Source organism: Lotus japonicus, chromosome 6 (genome assembly GCF_012489685.1).
Source record: "Lotus japonicus ecotype B-129 chromosome 6, LjGifu_v1.2".
Taxonomy (NCBI): Eukaryota; Viridiplantae; Streptophyta; class Magnoliopsida; order Fabales; family Fabaceae; genus Lotus; species Lotus japonicus.
Window position 1 is genome coordinate 6,287,506 of NC_080046.1, and position 21,720 is coordinate 6,309,225.

Consider the following 21,720-nt stretch of genomic DNA (forward strand, 5'->3'; position numbering starts at 1 on the left):
TATATATTATTTTCACATTAGGGGCTTATTCCACCCAAAAAAAATTGTAGGGGCCTTAACCAAAAGATCCCTATTTTAGAGGGACCTCCAACATATTTAAGCCTAAAACCTTATATAAGTGTTTTGAGGAAGATTGCTAAGAATGAAGAAATATTGTTTATGTTGGACTTATTATATTTGTTAGACTTATTATGTTTCTCTTTTCTATTATTTATTTGTAATGGTACTAATATTAAACACTAATTTAAGCATTTGTGCATTGTTAAGTTGTTGATTATGGATTATGTTTTTGTGATTAAGCTATTATTAAGTGAGTTGTTGATTTGCAATTCAATAGTCGACATTGTTAAGTTGTGAGTCATGTGTGATTGCAGCCTCATATGTATTCTATATACCTGTTTATTGCTATATATTTAAATTGTCTAAAAAAAGTTGTGAAATTGATGATCCGAACCGATCTAAATCGTTCATCATCGGTTTGGTTCGGTTTAGTTTTGGATTTTTTTTGCTAACAAGCGAACCAAACCGAACCAAGGAATTTTGATTGGATCGTTTCTTGGTTTCACCCAAAATTGGTCGAAATCGAATTGTGAACATCCCTAATTTCAAGGATCCTGCTTCCGAAGGTACCTATTCCATAGTTTTAGTTGGCTTCGAAACAAGTCTGATCACGTCTTCAAAGGAAGGCGTATGATGGGCAGAGCCGGTGGTTGAAGCTGGTCAAGGTCACAAGTATGGAATAGATGGAGAAACGAGCTCCTTGGTGGAACCTGCAAAGACACTTGGATGCTTAAGTCAGTAATGGAAGTGGTGGAGATCAAGAGTGTCAATGCAAAATAGAGAAAATACATTATGAAGTTGATGAACACCCTATTTATTAGGAAGTTTGAAGAGTTCCTATGTTGGGTTGCTTTCATCTCAGATTCTATGGTTTATTGTGCGTCGTTGGATCTCTGTTGCTCTGTTGTGATCATGCGGTGATGATTGACTGTCCCTGAGGCATGGCAAGCTTTATAGGGGTAAGGTCAACGAGTGGCTTGCGTATGTCTACTTTGTCGAGGGTTGTTTGGAAACGAGTCACTCTCATTCTGCGCTTTGTGGCGACATGTTAGCCGCTCTGTTATTGGATATAAGCTCCCCCCCCCAAGCATGGGTGACGAAAGGCGTAAATGACCCCGGATGTTAGTGAGGTTTTGACACCTTCTTGGTATTTCCGTCACTTCTTACTTTCTTTTATGGCCAAAGCATAGTTGTGCTGACTTTTATACATATCAGCATATGCAAAGTGAGGGAGTGCAAGGGCTCAATCTTTATTTTTTTTAGCAAGGTCGTGACCTCTACAAATCACGATTCTACCTTATTGTTAGCACGTGAAACTCCATGTGAATTGTATTTTTTCTTCCTATTTTTTCCCATTTTCTCAATTTTACGTGCATATTGCAAATACTCTAAAGAACACGTGACTTCTGTATAGTAAATACAAAAATTAGGCTCAAGTCAAGTTTAATAACACCATATATGATAAAAAAGATGTGCACGCATTTTCCAATCTAAAAGAAAGATCAATGCAATAACGATAAATCTTTACTCCTTAAAAAATGCCAAATCATTAAGATAGAGAATGCATAAAAGAGGAGCAATCCAGGTGTCACTAGAAGAAGGAGAGAGACTAAAGGAGCAAATCTTGTGTACTAGTTTAATTAAGAATCATCAGCAGAGAGTCACTCAGACATTATTTTGCTTCCTCTGTTTGACTCAAAATCAAACAGGATTCTTAATTAACTACCAAGGGAATCTCACTTCTCTCTTCTTGTTTGGTGAGAGTCACTGAAGTCTCAGACTCATCAAACACACCAACCAAACCAGCAACCAACAGATAAGCCACCAAAATGGGTGGTTACTCCACCAATCCCGCCGACTACAAGCTTCTCGAAGAAGTCGGCCACGGCGGCACCGCCACCGTCTTCCGCGCCATCTACCTTCCTTACAACCAAGTCGTTGCTGTCAAAAGCTTCGATCTCGATCGCTGCAACACTGTTAATTTGGTCTCTTTCATCCCCAAATTTTCATTCAGTATTGTTACTAAATTTCTATGTTTTCTGATTTTGCAAATTTGAACAGGATGACATTCGTAGGGAAACTCAGATGCTGAGCTTGATCGACCATCCAAATATTGTGAGGGCTTTCTGTTCATTTGTTGTAGAGCAGTGTCTCTGGGTGGTGATGACATTCATGGACGAGGGTTCATGCTTGCATCTCATGAAAATGGCGTACCCTGACGGGTTTGAAGAGGATGCTATTGGTTCTATTCTCAAAGAAACGCTCAAGGCACTGTGCTACCTTCACCAACAAGGACTTATTCATAGAGATGTTAAGGCTGGGAACATTTTGTTTGATAGTACCGGGGCCGTGAAGCTTGCTGATTTTGGTGTTTCGGCTTCAACTTTTGATGCCGGCGATAGACAGCGTTCTAGGAATACTTTTGTGGGGACTCCTTGCTGGTTGGTAGCAGGGCCGGCCCAACACCAACTGAGGCCTAAAGCGAATTTTAATTTTGAGAGCCTTGAAACATGTTTGATCTAATATAAAATTTTGTTAATTTTAATTTTGGAGGCCTTTTTTACTTAAGAAAAAAAATCGGAGGCCTTTTTTACTTAAGAAAAAACAAAAAAAAATTGGAGGCCTAAAGCCCTTGCTTGGGTGGCTTTACCCTTGGGCCGGCCCTGGTTGGTAGCTCGAAATCGAAATGTTCATAACTCATTGATTGCAATTCTCACATGTTTTGACTAAATTGTGTTTTACTTTTGTCTTTCTATTGCAGGATGGCTCCAGAGGTACTGCAACCGGGAACTGGTTATAATTCCAAGTCAGTCATTCATCGAATTTTTAATGTTATGCGACGTGTACTTTTTATCTAATTTGACTCTCAGGGTTTTAAATTGCGGTTGCAGTTGAATCGCAGAATTGCGGACAAATGCCCGCAATTACGGTCGCGTTGCCGACATCTGAAACACATTACGTTGGGCCGATATTTAAAACACTGCGGCCTCTTTGGAATCTAGTCCATTTATATCACTGCTAACTTTAAACATTTTATTCTGTTCTTGCGGTAAATCTAATTTGGTATTCAGGGCAGAATTATCAAATATAGAGACCTGTATTAATTTAGATACTTGCTATTCTGCTAGGGTTTAAATCATGTCTAATTACTTAAAGAAGGTTGTAGGTTACTTAGGTGGATAAATAACTTAATGAAGTGCTTATTGACATAAACACTTACTGTTAAGCTGAATTTTTTTATAGGTAGGTATAAGTACTTAATCATAATATTATATAAGAATAAAATCAAAATAGCTTAGGTCTAGATTTATTTCATAACTTTAACTAAATATTTGCTTTGTGTTTATGCTATAAAATAAATTTAAATAAGCCTTTCCATATGCACTTTTAATTAATTTGAAAATCATATTTTACATAGTTTCTGTGGGACTACAGTTCTTTCATTGGCCTTTTTCCCCAATAGACTGCACAACATCTTTTAGCTTGATATTAATGGACCAAATTTTTTCTCATTGCTGAGGTGTGTAAGTGTTGGACAGGGCTGATATTTGGTCATTTGGAATCACGGCACTGGAGTTGGCTCATGGTCATGCACCATTTTCAAAATATCCTCCAATGAAGGTATTTATATCCATCGGTTGTAATAATTTGTCGACAAAGATGTTGGACACAGTCCTGTTAAAGTTCATGGATGTAATCCATAATATAGAACAATACTAACTTGTTGTTACATGGATAGGTTCTTCTCATGACCATACAGAATGCCCCACCTGGACTGGATTATGATCGTGATAAAAAGTTTTCTAAGGTATCAGTGTTCTTTCTGGTTGGAATGTTACACAAGAATCATCTTTATGATATTTATGATTTTATTTGGCTCATTAATCATGGATAGGAAATTGACTTTCGATTGTGATTCTGTTGTGTCATAATGAGCTTCTTATTTAATAGTAGTCTAATTAAAATAATTCCAGTTGTGATCAGTCTTTTAAGGAAATGGTTGCTATGTGCCTAGTGAAAGATCAAACGAAGAGGCCATCAGCAGAGAAGTTACTGAAACATCCCTTCTTCAAACATGCCAAGCCTCCTGAGCTCTCTGTAAAGAAATTGTTTGCTGACTTACCACCTCTTTGGGATCGTGTAAAAGTTCTCCAGGTCGGCTTGCATACAGGCTTTGGTGCAGGTTTTAAAATTTCTCTTTTCCTGCTACTTTTGCTTGACTACTCAAAATTTTGCAGCTTAAAGATGCAGCTCAACTAGCACTTAAGAAAATGCCCTCTGCAGAACAAGAAGCGATATCTCAGGTAACAACTGATAATGTATAGTTGTTACAATGTGAAATAATTCATTCGCGACAACATTTTTTTTAATTTCTGATATATCAAGTTTTCCATTGGATTGTGTATAGCAATTTTGATTTCAAATGGGAGGATTTTTGTGCACCTTGTCCCCCATCTGTATAAAAGTGTTTTAAAGTAAAACAAACCAAAACCTTCCTTTCAGTAACTAGACACCTAAAACCTGTAGTTAACATGTAGTGTAATATATGTTTCTTTTTGTCTACATAAATACTCAATTTATTATTCATTGAAATCTAATCCATTTCTATGTTTTACCTTAGAGTGAATACAAGCGAGGAGTTAGTGCATGGAACTTTGATGTTGATGATTTGAAAGCTCAAGCTTCATTGGTATGTATTATTTTTTCGAAAGTAATCATTGGTATGTGTTATTGTGTTCAGATTTTATTTACTTGACTAGTTTTCCCCTTGGATCTAAACTAGTGTGCTCAATTTTTTCTAGGTGAGGGATGGTGATGATATTTTAGAGAGGACGGAAGAAGATGAAAACAATATTTTCACCTATTACGATGTCGTAAGAAAACCAGTGATTCAATATTGGTTCAATTGTTCTAGACTTTCTTTGCCACCTCAAAGAAATTTACTTTTATCTGTTATTTGTCATGATAGGGCACAGCCAATTCCCAATTTGGTGCTGGACATATTAAATCAGAAAAGTTACCACAGGAGAAGATCACATCACTAATAGGTGGTATTGAGATACAACAAACTGAGCAAAGTGATTACTTGAACAAAAAGGAGAAGATTCTTGAAAGTGATCTTGAGGAACCCAACAACATTATTTCAAAGAGAAAAGAATCCATTGCAGAGGCTACAACATCAACTGTAGACAAGGATACAAGTTTGAGCAAAATTAAAGCTCAAACTGTGAAAAATCGTCTAACCCAAAGTGGGCCACTGATTCCAGGCACAGTTTTCAGTCACTCATTGTCGGACAAAGGACGTAGACTTGAAAAGTATGTTGTATTTTTTTACTGTCGTTTTGTGTTCTTGTTTTAGGTTATGATTAAACTGTTAGAGATTACTTGATGTTTCAACAACAAACCTTATTAAGTATCTCAACTAGTAAACCCATATTTTCGTACTCCTAAGTAAGTATCATTACTTTGTCCTAAAAAAATTGTCATCGATTAAGTCTCTCAATTATGCAAAGTGTCGTCCAATTGGTCAAAAATAGTGATTGTTTGTTATACTGGGGGGACTAAATTAATGATGAATATATGAGGATCAAAGTGATGACATTTGTATCTTTGGAGAACAAAAATAAGGTTTATTCTAATTCTAACTTAATAAATGGAGTAAGTTACTGTTAGTTTTTCAATGAAGACAAAGCTAGAATTCATGTCTCCCTTGGTCTATGTTCTTTTCTTAGTTTTGATCCTCCCTTTGTCCCTCTTAATCCTTTTTGTGACTTGCTCCCCCTTCCCACACGCTTTGCAATTCCTGTTACCATTGTGTTATCTTCTTTGTGTGGTAATGGGCTAGACAGAGAAGAAAGTGGAAATAGAAATCATATGGAACCATTGTGAGTGTTCCACTGCTTAGGCTTTTAGTTAAGTTCAATTGTTGTTCACATACTTATCGGGGTGGGTTGCAAGGATGAGACATCAACTTGCTGGAACTGTTAGAAGTTCCACATTGGCTAGAGATATGACATAGATATCCTTTATAAGGGTAGAGCAACCTTCAACTCTTGAGCTAACTTTTGGGTTGAGTTAGGCCTCCCAAATTCTAATAGGAACTAAGAAGAATCTTGTGCTTGAAAGCAGAAGAAAAGTAATTTTATTTCATATCTCAAATTACTATAAGTGATTACATTATATAAATCAGGACTCTCCTAATTAAGGAAATAATTACAAAGAATAAAATCTGTACAAATCTCCTAATTACATTGTACTAATCACATAAATAAGGAAATAATATCATAATTTTTTGAAAGATATCATAATTCGTAATATTAGAAAAGTAAACTGTAGGTTTGTTCATCATTTGAAATGGTTGTTGATAATATGGACAGTAAGTCGTCAGTCATACTATTTATGTTTGTTTGGTTTAAGCTGGTGATTGTGGCTATTAATAAAAAAAGTAATGAACATTTGACATAGCATGTCAATTTTTTTATAAGCAATTTTAAGCAATTTTGTTATTGTATAGAAGAAGTGAGTTTAATTTCCACCATGAAAAATGTATAGGATGAGAATCCCATTTTTCCTGTTTATCTTTCTTGAATTGTCTATTTGAAGTTCAAATTAATGGATCAGGTGTTGCCTCTTTCTGTTTCTTAATTTATATGCTTCAGGGGGATGGCGGTTTACTTCTTAATTATGGTGGTTTTCTTAATTTTATTTTGATAGAACATTTAATGGTTATTTTACGATTAGGCTTGAGAATGGAAATCAGTTACCAAGTGAGAGAATTAATCGTGAAGTGCGACGATCTCCAAGTTTTAGCGGTCCTTTGATGCTTCCAACTCGAGCTTCGGCAAATAGTTTATCTGCTCCCATAAAGTCCTCTGGAGGTATTTAAAATATACTGTGTGCACTCTAAGGCAGTAAGGCTAGGTGCAGAATTCTAATATTTGAACTAAACTATCTTAATAATTTTCAAAATTATGTTCGCAACTCTCTTGGCAGGATTCAGAGACTCCTTGGATGACAAGTCTAAGGCTAATCTTGTGCAAATTAAAGGGCGATTCTCTGTGACGTCAGAAAACTTAGATCTTGTGAAGGTGAGCTTTATTCTTGTAATTGGGTTGTTCTTTCTAACTCAACTTTAACTAACTTAATGCTGTGCCATAGGATATTCCTGTAAGTTCAGTTTCACGCCGATCTTCACAGGTTAGTTGTTCTAATTGATTGTCATTTATTTAGTTATGTTATATATTTTCCCTAATCTAATGTTATGTTGATAATATATTTCATATAGGGGTCACCACTGCGGAAATCTGCCAGTGTTACTGATTGGACGTTGGATTTCAAACAAATGGTTAGCAACTGTTTTTTTATCAGCATTTTCTAATGTTCATTTCATATATGGTTAATGGTCTTGAAAAAAATTATAGAATATAGATGAAGTTAGACAGGGTTCAGTTCATCTTCAAATTTATGAAAATTTTGTTTTGCGGGTTTGTTGTGGAGCATATTGGATGTATCATTTACTGCTTAATTTTAAGGCTTGTTTGTCTTCTATTAAATCCATTTCTCTTCAGTCAATTGGTCAGTCTCCTAAAGATTCTGCCACTACCAATTTCTCTGCTTCGCTTCTTATGCCTCACCTTCAAAATCTTTTTCAGCAAACATCTACTCAACAGGTGAGGAAAGTCTTTTCATGCTTCTTAGTAGTCCGATCATTATGTATGTAACTAACGAAATTTATATTCTTATTTGAAAGTTCTATTTCATGCCAGGATCTTATAATGAACCTGTTAGTTAGCTTGCAACCTGCTGAAGCAATTGATAGTAAGTGAAGGAATTTATGTTGATTACATTTGAGCCAATTCTTATGGCATTGAATGATATTCTGAATCAAATTTTTCAGTTTCTCAGAATGGAAAGTTGCCACCTTTACCTCACAATTCAGAGACCAATGGAAGTGTGAGTTATATTTACTTGATTTATCCCTTTAACTACTATGCTTAATGACATTTTGTTAGGAACCGGAAGGTCAGAGTTGAAACGATCTATTATTATTGAATGAAAAGAATAGATGTCTTCCTCCAGCCTCATATCCCTCTATTTATATCTCTAACTATCAAAGCGGGAAAAATTTAACCTACACAAGTAAAAACTTGTGCAAGGTTACACAACAGGCTTTTGACCCATTATAACAAGTTTTTTAAAAAAAAATCAAAAAACATATTTTCTTAATTAAATATTTATCTTTAATTAATTTCAAAAAAAAAAACATATATCCTTAATATGTTCCTCTTCTCTCTACCTTCTTCACCTCTTCTCTCTTCAACACCAGATTCAAATTTCTATCAATCTCAGACCTGTCTCTCTTCAACACCTCCGTGCCGGAAAACTCCACCACCAGCTGTACTACAACCCCAAAACTCATCCCCACCACCTCATCACAAAAGAACCCTTTTCCCTTATCTCTGTACCTTTTCCCTTCTCTCTCTGCATCTCCATTCTGCCAGTGTCATTGGGGTTCCCAGCGGCGGAGCAGTTGCCGGTGACAGGATGTGCGGCCATGGAAGCTTCTGATCAACCCATTTTCTTGCCGGCTTCCCAGATCTCGTCCACCCAAGCGCTTTTCCCAGATCTGGTTCGTTCGGAGAAGCCAGATCTCCTTTCCCGACTCCATCTTCCTCACCCTTTGATGGCGGTGCAAACCACCACCGCACTCCCATTGTTGCGGCTGAATGGAATCAAACGCTCTGCGTTGAAGGTGGAGGAAGGAACGACAACAACGGCTTTGAGAAGCATGTTGTGTGTGTTCGTTTGTTCATTCAGGATTGTAAGAGGAAGGGAAGCTTCAACATTAATTCATCCAAGGCTACAGTTCTTCTTTTTCTCTGTTTACAAATTTTATGATATGTCCAAATGGTTTGAAGGTCTGGAAATGTTATTACTGAGGGTGTGGATCTGGGTAAAAATAAAAACTTTGATGTTTTGGTGGAAAGAGATGGAAGCAAAACACAGAAATTTTGAATTTTGATTAACAGAAGAGAAGCTGGTTTTCTGGGTAAGAAGAGAAAGAAGTGAAGAAGAAGAAGAAACAGATCTGATTTTGGTTGTGGAAATCTTCCCCTGAAATCTCTCCAGAATAAGAGATTAGGTTGTAATTTTAACCCTAAATTGATTTTGAAGGAAAAAGGAAAGGTTTGATGATGAGTGAATTAGGAGAGATTTCAGGGAAGAAGAAGATCCTCAACGGATTTTTAACCCTAAATTCTTTTTTTTTTTGAAATATTGAATAATAATTAACCTAATCCCTCATTAACTAATTTACTAATTTTTAAGTTTTTTGATTTTTTTTTAAAACCTGCTGAACCTGCTACCATAGGTCAAAAGGCACTTGTGTAACCTTACACAAGCTTCTATTTGTGTATGCTAAATTCCTCCATCAAAGCGGTGGGCAAGAGCTTGGTTATACTTGACATATACCAAGTCTTGCAGCTTTTGATGCTCAAGCTTACTCCTCTTCTTTGAATGAATCTATATGCTATTTAAAAGCAATAATGTAAGCTCCTCTTCTTTAAATCATGGTTCTCTAATTTCACTTACATGCTCAAAAACACTCAAGTTACGCTCACATCCTGATGAGCTTCACCTCAAGCTCAATATTTTGATGGCAAGCTTTTGTAGATGTGGAGTTCTTGATCCAAAGTTCCTCCACACACTATATAGCTTTTCGAAGCATGCCCGCCCAGTGTGCTTCTTTCACGACATGCTTTGGTCCCCGGTCTCTTCCAGTGGTCTTCTAGCGTTAGAAGTCGTGTCCGTCCTGGACATCTGCTACGTCCTCCCAAGCTTTTTTATTCTACGAATTGGAGAGTGTTCTGTACTAGGGCAAGCTTATGTAAGAGAAAGACAAAAAGTAAACCCTAGCAGAGCACTAAAATAGCAAAACTACCATAAAAGGAATATTCTCATTAATGCTGAAAAAGTTGGTCCCGTACAAGTGGATGACCTCCCCTTTTATAGAGGGGGTGGTCATGATATGGATCTTTCCTATATTTGGGCCTGACAATCAGGGCCCAAATCCCCGTACACATAAGACAAATCCAAAGGAATCTTCCAGCTGGCTTGTGGGTCCATCATCTAAGGGAGGGCAATGAAGCTCGTCATGTTGCCTTTCCCGCCTTGGCTATCGTCAATGGTTTATTGTTCATTTTGGGCGGGACATAGCCCCCAAGACATGAGACTCGAGTAAAGAGTTGAAATGTCTTCATCATGTTACCTAGTAGTTCGCCTCTATTGTTTATTCGTTCATCGCCATTTTACCTTCGTTGTTACATCGCCATTTTCACACTTCGCCACCTTTGTTGCCGTTTCAAAGATATGTCGCCATTAGTCATAACCGTCAACCACGTCTTTTCAACTGACGCACGTATCCTTATTTTCCGGGATTTCGTCATCATTTGTTATAAATGCAATCTTCAGTTGCGCGTCTCGAGGAGTAATGTCTTTTCGCTTCCTAACTTTTCGAATTTCAAATCCCACGATCCCACGATCTTCCCCCACTCATTCTCTCTCTTCCTTTCTCTCTATAAAATCCCCTTTTCACTTTTCATTTTTCACTTTTTTAAAACTTTTGCTCTGAAAACCCTTTTCACCGCAGCTTTCATTCTCTTCTTTGAACTCCGGTGAACCTTTTCTTCCTCCGGCCGTCGTCATTGCGCGGTGCTCCCCTATCGCCGACGTTCTCCTTTCTCAAATTCACGTTTCTCCCTCTGGTTAGTTTTTCTCTTTCTTGAGACTCTTCGTTTACTTCTTTTTTCTCTGACTCTGTTCATCTTCTTTCTTCTTTTAACTCTGTTCATCTTCTTTTTACTTTTAACTCTGTTCATCTTCTTTTTATGAAACTGCCTCGCATGTCTTTACCAAACGCTAGCCTTTCTTCCCTAGAACTTTCTTCACCCTCCACGGAGGAGGAAGTTGTCGCCCCCTCTATAATTGAAATTCATTCCTCGCCTTCTACCCATGATGATTCCGGTCCCGCCGGCTCTGTAGACTCAATTCTCTCCTCTAATGGAGATTTGTCTTCACCTGAATGGCGCTCTGACGTGCATTTAGTTGAAGATAAATGTCTGTTGCATTCTATCTGGAGCAGCGTTGGGAGCATTAGTTCGCTTCGAATTTCTGCTCAAGGGTTCACGAAGATAGATCCCGCCACCTCGAATAATGAAGATCATCTGTTGAATGTCCTCCCATGTGGCGAAGATGACTGTGTTCTGTTGCGTAAAGAACCAGACGATGGATCGCCCGATTTTTTCTTTGTTTATGGCTATTTCTTCTTAGATTTAAACATTAAACTTCCTTTCTCGCCGTTTATATGTCACGTTCTTTCTTTTCTGAATGTGGCGCCTTGCCAACTCCAGCCCAACGCCTGGGGTTTCCTCCGCTGCTTTGAAATTCTTTGTGAACACTTGAGTTTCACTCCAACCTATCCCTTGTTCTTCCTTTTCTATAAATCAGTCACCACTAAACCTACTTCTGTGAAATGGGTTCCACTATTAGCCCGTAAGAACATGAGTCGGTTTACCGCCCTTAAAAGCCATTACAAAGTATGGCAGAAGAAATACTTTAAAGTTGTGGAATCGCCCGAAATAAAGAACTTGTTCCGAGATTCTGACAATAACCCCCTCTTCCCTTTTTACTGGACAAAGAACCCTCGCCGAAAAATATCTGTTTCATACGACGCCTTGGATGAATCTGAACAAGGCGTCGCCGATTACCTCCGCACACTACCAGTAATTTCCGGTCACGACTTGATTGAGGCGTCGAAATCCGGCACTTTAAATCAATTTTTTAGTAAGTTTATAATCTTTGTACGTAACTTCTTTTTCTTTTTGTTCATGTATCTCGTCTAATTGATGTTTTCCGTACAGCTACGATGGGAAAAGGCAAGGTTGACGCGAACCCACTCAAGATGAAGGAGTACCTCGCCCAGTCTGCTGCGGCGGCGAAAAAGAGGGCCGCCGAAGCTGAGCAGAAGAAGAAGAATGAAGGTACCTCGGGTTCTGACAACGTCAGGGACCCTAAACGTCAAAAAACTTCAGGTGCTGCTGGTGGTAAGCCTCTCCACCAATCAACTCTTGATTCAAAAAGTCGTCCCGCTGAGAAAAAGAAGGGACATGACAATGTCCCGCCCCCTCAACAAGATTCAAGCACGCTGATCAACCGCCCATCAACTCCATTTGGCCAGGCTGGGCCTAGTTCAGCCATTGGTGGCGAAGCTCCTCCCCCCTTGCTGAGCTTGTCGGATCCTCACTTCAATGGGCTGGAATTCATGACCCGTACTTTTGACAACCGGATTCACAAGGACATTTCCGGTCAGGGTCCCCCCAACATTGCTTCCATGGCGATCCATCACGCGCTGTCTGCCGCCAGTACTGTGGCGGGAATGGCTCAGTGTGTGAAAGAGTTGATCTCAGCCAAAAACCGTTTTGAGAAGAAGGCAGCTGATTACAAGACAGCCTATGAGCGGGCTAAAACTGATGCTGAGACCGCCAACAACAAGCTGAAATCTGCTGAGGAGAAGTGTGCTAAATTAACTGAAGACTTGGCTGCTTCGGACCTGCTTCTTCAAAAGACCAAGTCTCTTAAAGAAGCCATAAATGACAAGCACACTGCCATTCAAGCCAAATATCAAAAGTTGGAGAAGAAACATGATCGCCTGAATGCTTCCATCCTAGGGCGTGCTTCTCTCCAATATGCTCAAGGCTTTCTGGCGGCCAAAGAGCAGATCAGTGTAGTTGAGCCGGGCTTTGATCTTTCCCGCATTGGGTGGCTGAAGGAGATCAAGGATGGTCAAGTAGTTGGTGATGATGACATTAGCCTCGATCTCCTTCCCCAATTCAATGATGAGAGTGAGCCTGAAGAAGATGGCGAGGATGGGAATGAGCAGCACAGGAATGAGGATCAAGGGAAGGAAGATCCTCAAGCTGGGACAAGCCAGGGCAACAACGCCAACCACGAGAACCTGGCTTGAATTTGTTTTTATTTTATGAAGTTGAAATTTTTCTTTGGGCATTGCCCTGTTTTATTTTCATTCCAAATCATGTATGGGCATCGCCCCCTTTTTTCTACTTTAAATGGATATCATCTTAAGTTCATTCGTTGTTTTTAGTTGTTCCCAACTTTCGTTGTTATATACCTTAGCCGATTTTTCGACGAGGCTTGGTTTCTAGTGGCCACTAGAATTGCCAAGGCTTTTAACTTTTGAAGGCGATACTTTCTTATTCCGAAAGGTTTACTCGCGGTATTGCATACCTTGATACGATTTGCATTGCATGAACTCGTAATAAAAATTCAAAACATATATGATTCTGTTGAAATGATCTTTTCATTAATTTTCTTTCGTATGGGAACAATTGTCCCTTCATTACAATTGTCGCCTCATTAAAAACCTTTCCAAAGAAAGGGAAAAAGAGTGCGACTTCGTTCACATTTGTTGTTTCTACTAACTAAAATACTGCTTTAGATGAGAGGCGTTCCATGTTCGTGGAACCTTTTGACCGCTTAGTTGTTCCAACTTATAAGCTCCTCCTCCAACATCGCCAATAATCCTGTAAGGCCCGCCCCAGTTGGGTGAGAGTTTGTTGTGTTTATCGGGCATTGTATTTTTTCGGAGCACTAAGTCTCCTACCCTCATTTTTCTTGGCACCACTTTTGTTGAGAATTTTCTTGCCACCTTCACTTTTCCCGCCTCATTTCTTATGTGGGCCTCTCGTTGTTCCTCGGGCAGCATAATTAGATTTGCTATTAAGTTTTCTCCGTTGTCATTTTCATTAAACCGAGCCACTCGCCAATTTTGGTTTTCAATTTCCACTGGGAGCATGGCGTCAGTTCCATAAGTTAGACGATACGGGGTTTCCTTTGTGCTTGACTGCTCCGTGGTGTTGTATGCCCAAAGAACGCCTGGTAGTTCCTCCGCCCAAAGCCCTTTTGCCTCATCCAGTTTCTTCTTTAAACCCTTCAGGATAACTTTGTTAGCCGATTCAGCCTGCCCATTGGTCTGTGGATGTTCTACAGAGGCAAATCGCATCTCGATTCCCATTTCTGTACAAAATTCTCGGGTAACACTACTTGTGAATTGTGTTCCGTTGTCCATTACTAATGCCCTGGGAACCCCAAATCTACAAATAATCCTTCGCCACAAGAAGCTCCTGACCTTAGCGGCCGTGATAGTTGCTACTGCCTCAGCCTCTATCCACTTAGTGAAGTAATCAACCGCCACGATGATGTACTTCATTTGTGCCTTCGCCACAGGGAATGGTCCTAAGATATCGGTCCCCCACATGGCGAACGGCCAAGGCGCCATCATGGTTGTTAATTCTTCTGGTGGAGCCTTGTGTAGGTCAGAAAAGACTTGACATTTTTCACATTTCTTAACATACTCCAAACAATCCTTCTTCATCGTTGGCCAATAGAATCCTGCTCTTATCACCTTAACTGCTAAGGATCGCCCGCCAATATGACTAGAACACACGCCTTCGTGGACTTCCGCCATTATTCCGAGGGCGTCCTTGATATCGACACATTTGAGCATAGGAGACATGATTCCTCGCCGATACAACTCTCCACCCACCAGTGTGTAAAAACTGGCTTCCCTTCGTTTTGCTCTCGTGTTCAAATCATCCTCCTTTGGTGGGTTCTCTAAGAAGGTTTTAATCGATTCCATCCAAGATACCTCGCCCTCACTGACTGACTTTACAGCTTTCAACTTTATTTCTACCAAATCAATGCTCGGGCGAGGCAGAGTTTCTTGAATGACTGTCTGGTAGTTGCCCAATTTCCCTGTGCTTGCCAACTTTGCCAACACATCAGCCCTCTCATTTTGTCCCCTCGGGACATGTTCTATTTTGATTTCTTTGACCTCCATCATCAATCTGCGCACCACTTCCAAATATTTGGACAGTTGCGGATCCTTCACCTGGTACTCACCTTTCACTTGTTTAACCACTAACTGCGAATCTCCTTTGATAAATAACTTCTGGACTCCCAATTCAATGGCCAACCTTAAGCCGGCAATTAGAGCCTCGTACTCAGATTGATTATTGCTCGCCTTGAACTCGAACTTGAGAGACTGTTCAATGATCATTTTATCTGGACTTTCGATTGTTATTCCCGCCCCACTTCCAGTGTTATTAGAGGATCCATCCACAGACAGGACCCATTCTCCTTGAGTCTTCTCTCCTTCAGTGGGTGTTAATTCCGCCACGAAGTCAATTAAACTCTGGACTGTGACTTGGCCCCTTGGCTCATATTGTAAGTCATACTCTGACAGCTCAACCGACCAGCTAACCAATCGCCCTGATAAATCAGGCTTCTGAAGTACTTGCCTTAAGGGAACATCAGTTTTAATTTTGACTTGGAAACTTTGGAAGTAAGGTCTGAGGCGCCTTGCAGTTTTCAGAATCGCCAAAGCCGCCTTTTCAATTTTTTGGTACCGCAATTCTGCCCCCTGTAAAGTATGGCTCACGAAATATATAACTTTCTGCTTTTTTCCTTCTTCCTGGAGCAAAACCGTACTTACCGCCTTGTCAGTAACCGCCAAATAGAGCACTAATGGAACGCCTGGTGTTGGCTTGGAGAGTACCGGTAATGTGGCCAATGTTTCTTTCAATTTGGTAAAAGCTTGTTCGCATTCCTCTGTCCACTGAAACTTTGAATTCTTTTTTAAACATGTGAAGAACGGGGCCGCTTTGTCACCCGCCATTGGCAAGAAACGTGACAAGGCGGCCATTCGCCCTGTCAAACGCTGAACCTCCTTTATACTTGTTGGGCTTTTCATTTCCAAGATCGCCCTTCCCTTATCTGGGTTTACTTCTATTCCTCTTGATGTTAACATAAATCCCAAGAATTTTCCTCCCTGGATCCCAAAAGAACACTTCTCAGGGTTTAACTTCATTTGATATGTTCTTAACTGATCAAACGCTTCTTTAAGGTCGCCGCCATGATCACTAGCCCTGGCGGATTTTACAATCATGTCATCCACATACACCTCCATATTCCTGCCTACTTGCTTTGAAAAAATTTTGTCCATGAGCCGTTGGTACGTAGCTCCTGCATTCTTCAAACCAAAAGGCATTGTCTTGTAACAATAGTTCGCCTGATTGGTCATGAATGCTGTACTTTCCTCATCCGAGGGATGCATCATAATCTGATTATAGCCCGAATAAGCGTCCATGAGACTTAAAAGTTCATTCCCTGAAGCTCCATCCACAAGCTTGTCAACATTGGGAAGTGGGTACGAATCTTTGGGACACACTTTGTTCAGGCTCGTGTAGTCCGTGCACATTCGCCATTTCCCATTGGCCTTCTTGACCATTACAACATTGGCGAGCCACGTTGGGTACTGTACCTCACGGATGAAGCGGGCCTTGATCAATTTTTCAGTCTCTACTTGTACAGCCTTGTTCTTTTCTTCACTCATTCTTCGCCTTGGTTGGATGACCGGGGTCGCCCCTGGTCGTATGGCTAGCTTGTGGGTGATCACCTTGGGATCAATCCCTGGTACATCATTGATGGTCCATGCGAAGAGATCTAGATTATCACCCAGAAGGGTGATTAGTCTGTCCTCTTGTTCTGTTGTCAACCCACTGCCAATCTTTAGAAACTTGTCCTTGACTTGCACCTGCTTGGTTTCTTCCAGCGGTTGTGGGCGAAAATCATCAGCATCATCTCTTGGGTCCAAGCTAAATCCTTCTTGTGGGAAGATTTCTGTAATTCGGTGGCTCTCCTTGGCGGCCTTCCGCCCATAGAGCGCCACGCTCCTCAAATAGCATTCCCTTGCTGCATTCTGGTCTACACGCAATATCCCGACCTTCCCGTTGCAGGCGGGATATTTAACAGTTAAATGAGCAGTTGAGATGACCGCGCAGACCTTATTGAGGGTGTCTCGCCCCAAGAGTACGTTGTAATTGGCTCTACACGCCAATACTAAGTACTTTACTTGAAACTTCTTGACAAACTCTCCTTCTCCAAAGGCAGTCGGAATTTCGACGTATCCCCGCACACTGACACGGTCTCCTGTGAATCCCACCAAAGTTCCCCTGTATGGTTTCAAATCTGATTCCTTTAGTCCCAGGCGATCAAAGGCGTCTCCATAGATGATGTCTGCCGAAGATCCCTGGTCTAAGAATACTTTCTTTGTCACATAATTGTTAACCCTAATTGTTACCACAATTGGATCGTTGTCATGGGGAATTACATGCGCAAAATCCTGAGGGGTGAATATAATAGGGGAATGATTCACCCAACACTCGCCTTCGTTCGACTCCTGTACTGAGTGTACTGCCGCTACGTAGCGTTTTCTAGCCTTACTTGAAATTGCACCCCCGCCAAATCCTCCTGCAATAGATGAGCATTCCCCAGCAGGATCGCCCAACTCTTCAACTATCTCTTTACCTTTACCTTTGTCCCCTTGAGTGATTTTAGCTACCTCCGGCGCTGCTGTGTCTTTGACAAAGTTTGCCAAATGGCCAGCTTTAATCAAGCGATCAATTTCCCGCCTTAAATTCCAGCAATTATCTGTCGTATGCCCCAACGCTCTGTGGTACTCGCACCACCTATTGGTGTCCACGTTAGCTGGCGGCCGCCGTGGGGGTGGTGGGTACTGCACAACGTTGGTCTGTCCAACCGCCCTTAAAATGGTACTTAAGGGTGCATTCAACTTAGTAAGTGGGATTGGCGTTGGCGAAGCACCAGGCTGACCAGCTGTGGCAGCAGCGGGACCTTGTGAATTTCTGTGCCATGTATTTTGAAAGCCAGGTTTAGAGTTGTGGTATGGTCCCGGTCTTGGTACGCGGGGGGTTTGCGCTATCCTGGTTTCCTTCCCCGCCTTAGATTTGTCTTGTGAAACACCGCCAGATTGAGACTGCTTACGTCCTTCCTCTCTTTCTTGTTTCTTCTGGTCATCTTGCTCAATCAATATGAACTCTTGAACACGAGCGCGAAGATCCATCATATCCTTCGCCGGTCGCCTTGTTAAGTCTCTATTCAAATCTCCCGCCCGAAGGCCATTTTTGAATGACGCCAAACAAACATCTGGATTTTCATCCTCCAACTGCACCGCCATCTTGCTGAAGCGTGCCATGTAGGTTTTTAATTTCTCGCCTGGTTGCTGATGTATGCTGATAAGATCAAACATTGTTGCTTTTGTGGTTTTATTGGCGGAAAATTGAGTCAGAAACTTAGTGGACAGATCAGTGAAATTATCAATGGAGAAGGGCGGTTGTCGAATGAACCACTGCATCGCCATGCCCTTGAACGTGGAAGGCAATAATCGACATTTTACCGCATCCGACGCCCCGCCGATCACCATTTTAGTATTGAAGTATCTAAGATGCTCCATAGGATCAGATTCGCCCGAAAAGGCGTCTAATGCCATGGTTTGCAGGTGCTTTGGAATGTCCACCCTAGTGATGGCTGGAACAAAAGGTTGAAATTCAACTACATCCTCCGCCTCCAGGCGTTGTTCTTGCTTAAAATTCTGCCGCTGAGTAAGATACTCAACTTGGGCTTGCAACTGCTCGTTTTGGGACTGCACCTTCTGCAAGGTATCTAACATTTGTTGCAAAGCCGCAGGCGTGATACCTGTCACTGCCTCTTGCGCTCTCCGTGGAGCAGTTGTTTTAAGATCTTCCAAGTTCACGTAGTCAGGCGGCGTTGAACGCCGCCGAACACCTGGATCTGATTTAGCGATCAGATCTGAAGGTCTTCCCGGAGCTGCATTCACCAATGACGCCGGCGACGGCGCCACTGAGTGGACCCCCTCCGAGGAAGCTTCCTGCTCTCGGTCGTCCAGTACGGGACGGTTGTCGTTTCGTCCGCCGGCGCGACCGCCGTGTCGACCACCACCGCGCCGGCGATGATCGCGCCGACCTACGCCGTATGAACGAGTCTCCATGGCTCGCGATTCCTCCTTCTGTCACCGGAAGAGCTGAGTCTTCCCCACAGACGGCGCCAATGTTCTGTACTAGGGCAAGCTTATGTAAGAGAAAGACAAAAAGTAAACCCTAGCAGAGCACTAAAATAGCAAAACTACCATAAAAGGAATATTCTCATTAATGCTGAAAAAGTTGGTCCCGTACAAGTGGATGACCTCCCCTTTTATAGAGGGGGTGGTCATGATATGGATCTTTCCTATATTTGGGCCTGACAATCAGGGCCCAAATCCCCGTACACATAAGACAAATCCAAAGGAATCTTCCAGCTGGCTTGTGGGTCCATCATCTAAGGGAGGGCAATGAAGCTCGTCATGTTGCCTTTCCCGCCTTGGCTATCGTCAATGGTTTATTGTTCATTTTGGGCGGGACATAATCTTCTTTATGTCCCGCCCAGTCCAGAGAGTAATCTCCTCCAAGGGTTCCCCCTTAAAACTGTGTCAGTGCTCTGTTTTGCCAAAATTAACATGATAGATGTCCCCCTCCAATCTCACATCCCCCTATTTATTACATCTCTAACAAATCCCTGTGTACTAATTAAGAAGCCCTAAGTCTGACTAAGCCCAATCAGGCCCATTAACATTATACTGTCAAATTACATCCCCACACATTTTAAGTACTTTATCAATTTACTTCGATGAACTACTCAGTTTTGTTCTCGTGACATAAACCTTTAGTTAATAAATCCTGTAATATAACAATTATTCATCAGCTTTGTGTCTCCTTTGGACCATTGTGTTATTTATAGGTTGATCCAGCAGCTTCGGAGAGGGAACGTCTTCTGCTTTTAAAAATTGCAGAGCTTCAAACTCAGTTAGTCATATATCAATTTGAAAATACATTTTGATCTTCCTTTCTCTCTGATTTCAATTAGCATATATAAATACCTCTGTCCCTGCCCTATCCGATATTACAGGATGATCAATTTGACTGATGAACTGACTGCTGAGAAGTTAAAATATGTGCAGGTAAGCTTCTGACGAAGCTTTTGTATTTGGCCATCTTAACTGTCTTTGTTTTATTCTTTAAATTTTCACTTAGGCGGGCTGGGGATTATTAGTTAGATGAGATATCTAGGAACCCTATGCTTGTTAAAACTTAATGCATGTTTGATTATTGCTTTTCTAAACAGTTTTTAGAAAAACTCGTTTGATATGAACAGTTTTTAAAACCTGCTCCTGAAATCAATTCTTATTTTTTCAGTTTTTAAAACTAAAATCTTGTTTGTTTCTATTTAGTTTTCATGGTGCACAGATCTTTCAACTTTGTAAAACACCTCATTCAAACACTTCATTTGTTTTCTTTTGAAATTAAATTTTAGAAGTTGTTTGTGAGCCAACTTGGATTGATACAACTAGACTCACCTCTCAATAGGTTGAGGGTACGAATTCGAACCTCATTTAGGTGGGCACCCTCCTTAGGGAGATCCCCTGATGCACCTGAGGCCATGCTGCCATAATGCGAACCCGCTTGCGGTAGTAGCTGTCCATGCATACCTTGGAGTGGGCCCGCTTACAGGCGCCCTACTCTGTAGTATGAACTCTGGAGGTGCTTTTTTCTGTTCTACCATTTTTATACACCAAAAAAAAAAAGTTTATTCATGAAAACAAATTTTAAATTGAAAAAACTTTAGAGAATTGTACAAGCTCTCTAAAATTTTAGAACTAATGAAGAGATTTTGAGAACTAAAGAAGGGATTTGGTTATGGAACAGTTACAACAACAGCTAACAGCTGTCTACAATCAAGAACATAATGGAGACAGGAGAGAGGAAGTTGCTTGAAAGCAGAACAATTCTAATCATCTTCAAGTACATGTACATCCAGTTGAGTGACGGGTGATATATGAGCTTCATTCTTTCTCTCTGCCGAAGGTCTCCTTTTTTTGGTATTGATAATGGGCGCGTATCTTCTTGGATCCAACTTTCCTTGTAATCAATAAGCTTTAGGCCAGCCAGTGAAATAGTAAAATAAATGATATGTGAAGTTTCATCTCAATTATATTTTATTCAAGTTCCAATTTAATATATGCTTCTTGATGTATCACTTCGCAATGAAGTTATGAGGACAAAGCCCCTGGGGAATAATAATGTCTTTATATAGGACATAGGTGTTATTAGAACATGGTTCTGAGCTTGTATATAGGATTATTATGTTGTACTCCGGGCTGAACTGGTTGGATGTTTAATTACATATTGGAGGCATTTAAAGTTAGTTCATTATGGATAAGATTTGAAACACAACTTGTTGAGAAGTTTTACATTGACTCGAGATATGCCAATACAGTCTTAATGTATGAGAATATAATCCTCCCCTCTTGAACTTGCTTTTGGAAATAGGCTTAGGTCTCTCAAATTCTAATACAACTACTCTCTATAGGAAAGTAAGGAGAATAAAGAGCAATGTTTTTAAATTCGGACCGGATTGAGGCACAAATTTTAGGTTCTGTGGTTGAATTGTGGTCAAATTTAGAGTAAATTTGATAGAATAATTGTTTGGTATGGTGAAAAGAGAAGAGAGATAATGATGTGTAAAGTTGATTTGTTTTTTCAATTTTTTTTATTGAAACATAAGCTTTTTCTGGCAACAGTATAAGCATTTTCTCTTCTAAAATCTTATTTTAAGTTTTTTTACAGAGGAAAATTAAATCTTATTTTAGGTTTAATTTTTTTTTAATTTCAA

At 40.4% G+C, this 21,720-nt stretch overlaps 1 protein-coding gene across 2 annotated transcripts; it reads left to right on the forward strand.

The window, feature by feature from the left end:
• The first annotated feature begins 1,670 nt into the window (after positions 1 to 1,670).
• On the forward strand, positions 1,671 to 21,281 carry LOC130726368 (serine/threonine-protein kinase BLUS1-like). Of its 2 annotated transcripts, XM_057577627.1 has the most exons (20): positions 1,673 to 2,045; positions 2,122 to 2,501; positions 2,822 to 2,866; positions 3,600 to 3,681; positions 3,800 to 3,868; positions 4,045 to 4,215; positions 4,299 to 4,364; positions 4,682 to 4,750; positions 4,863 to 4,934; positions 5,030 to 5,376; positions 6,802 to 6,938; positions 7,054 to 7,148; positions 7,219 to 7,257; positions 7,346 to 7,405; positions 7,629 to 7,730; positions 7,827 to 7,878; positions 7,958 to 8,013; positions 19,789 to 19,853; positions 19,957 to 20,008; positions 20,754 to 21,281. In XM_057577627.1, the coding sequence occupies exons 1-20, from the start codon at positions 1,890 to 1,892 to the stop codon at positions 20,820 to 20,822; spliced, it is 2,184 nt and encodes a 727-aa protein (XP_057433610.1). In that variant the 5' UTR covers positions 1,673 to 1,889; the 3' UTR covers positions 20,823 to 21,281. The 2 variants fall into 2 exon arrangements, 1 of the variants encoding a protein (XP_057433610.1); XR_009014800.1 differs by lacking the exons at positions 19,957 to 20,008; positions 20,754 to 21,281 and having other exon boundaries at positions 1,671 to 2,045; positions 7,811 to 7,878.
• Positions 21,282 to 21,720: the final 439 nt, after the last annotated feature.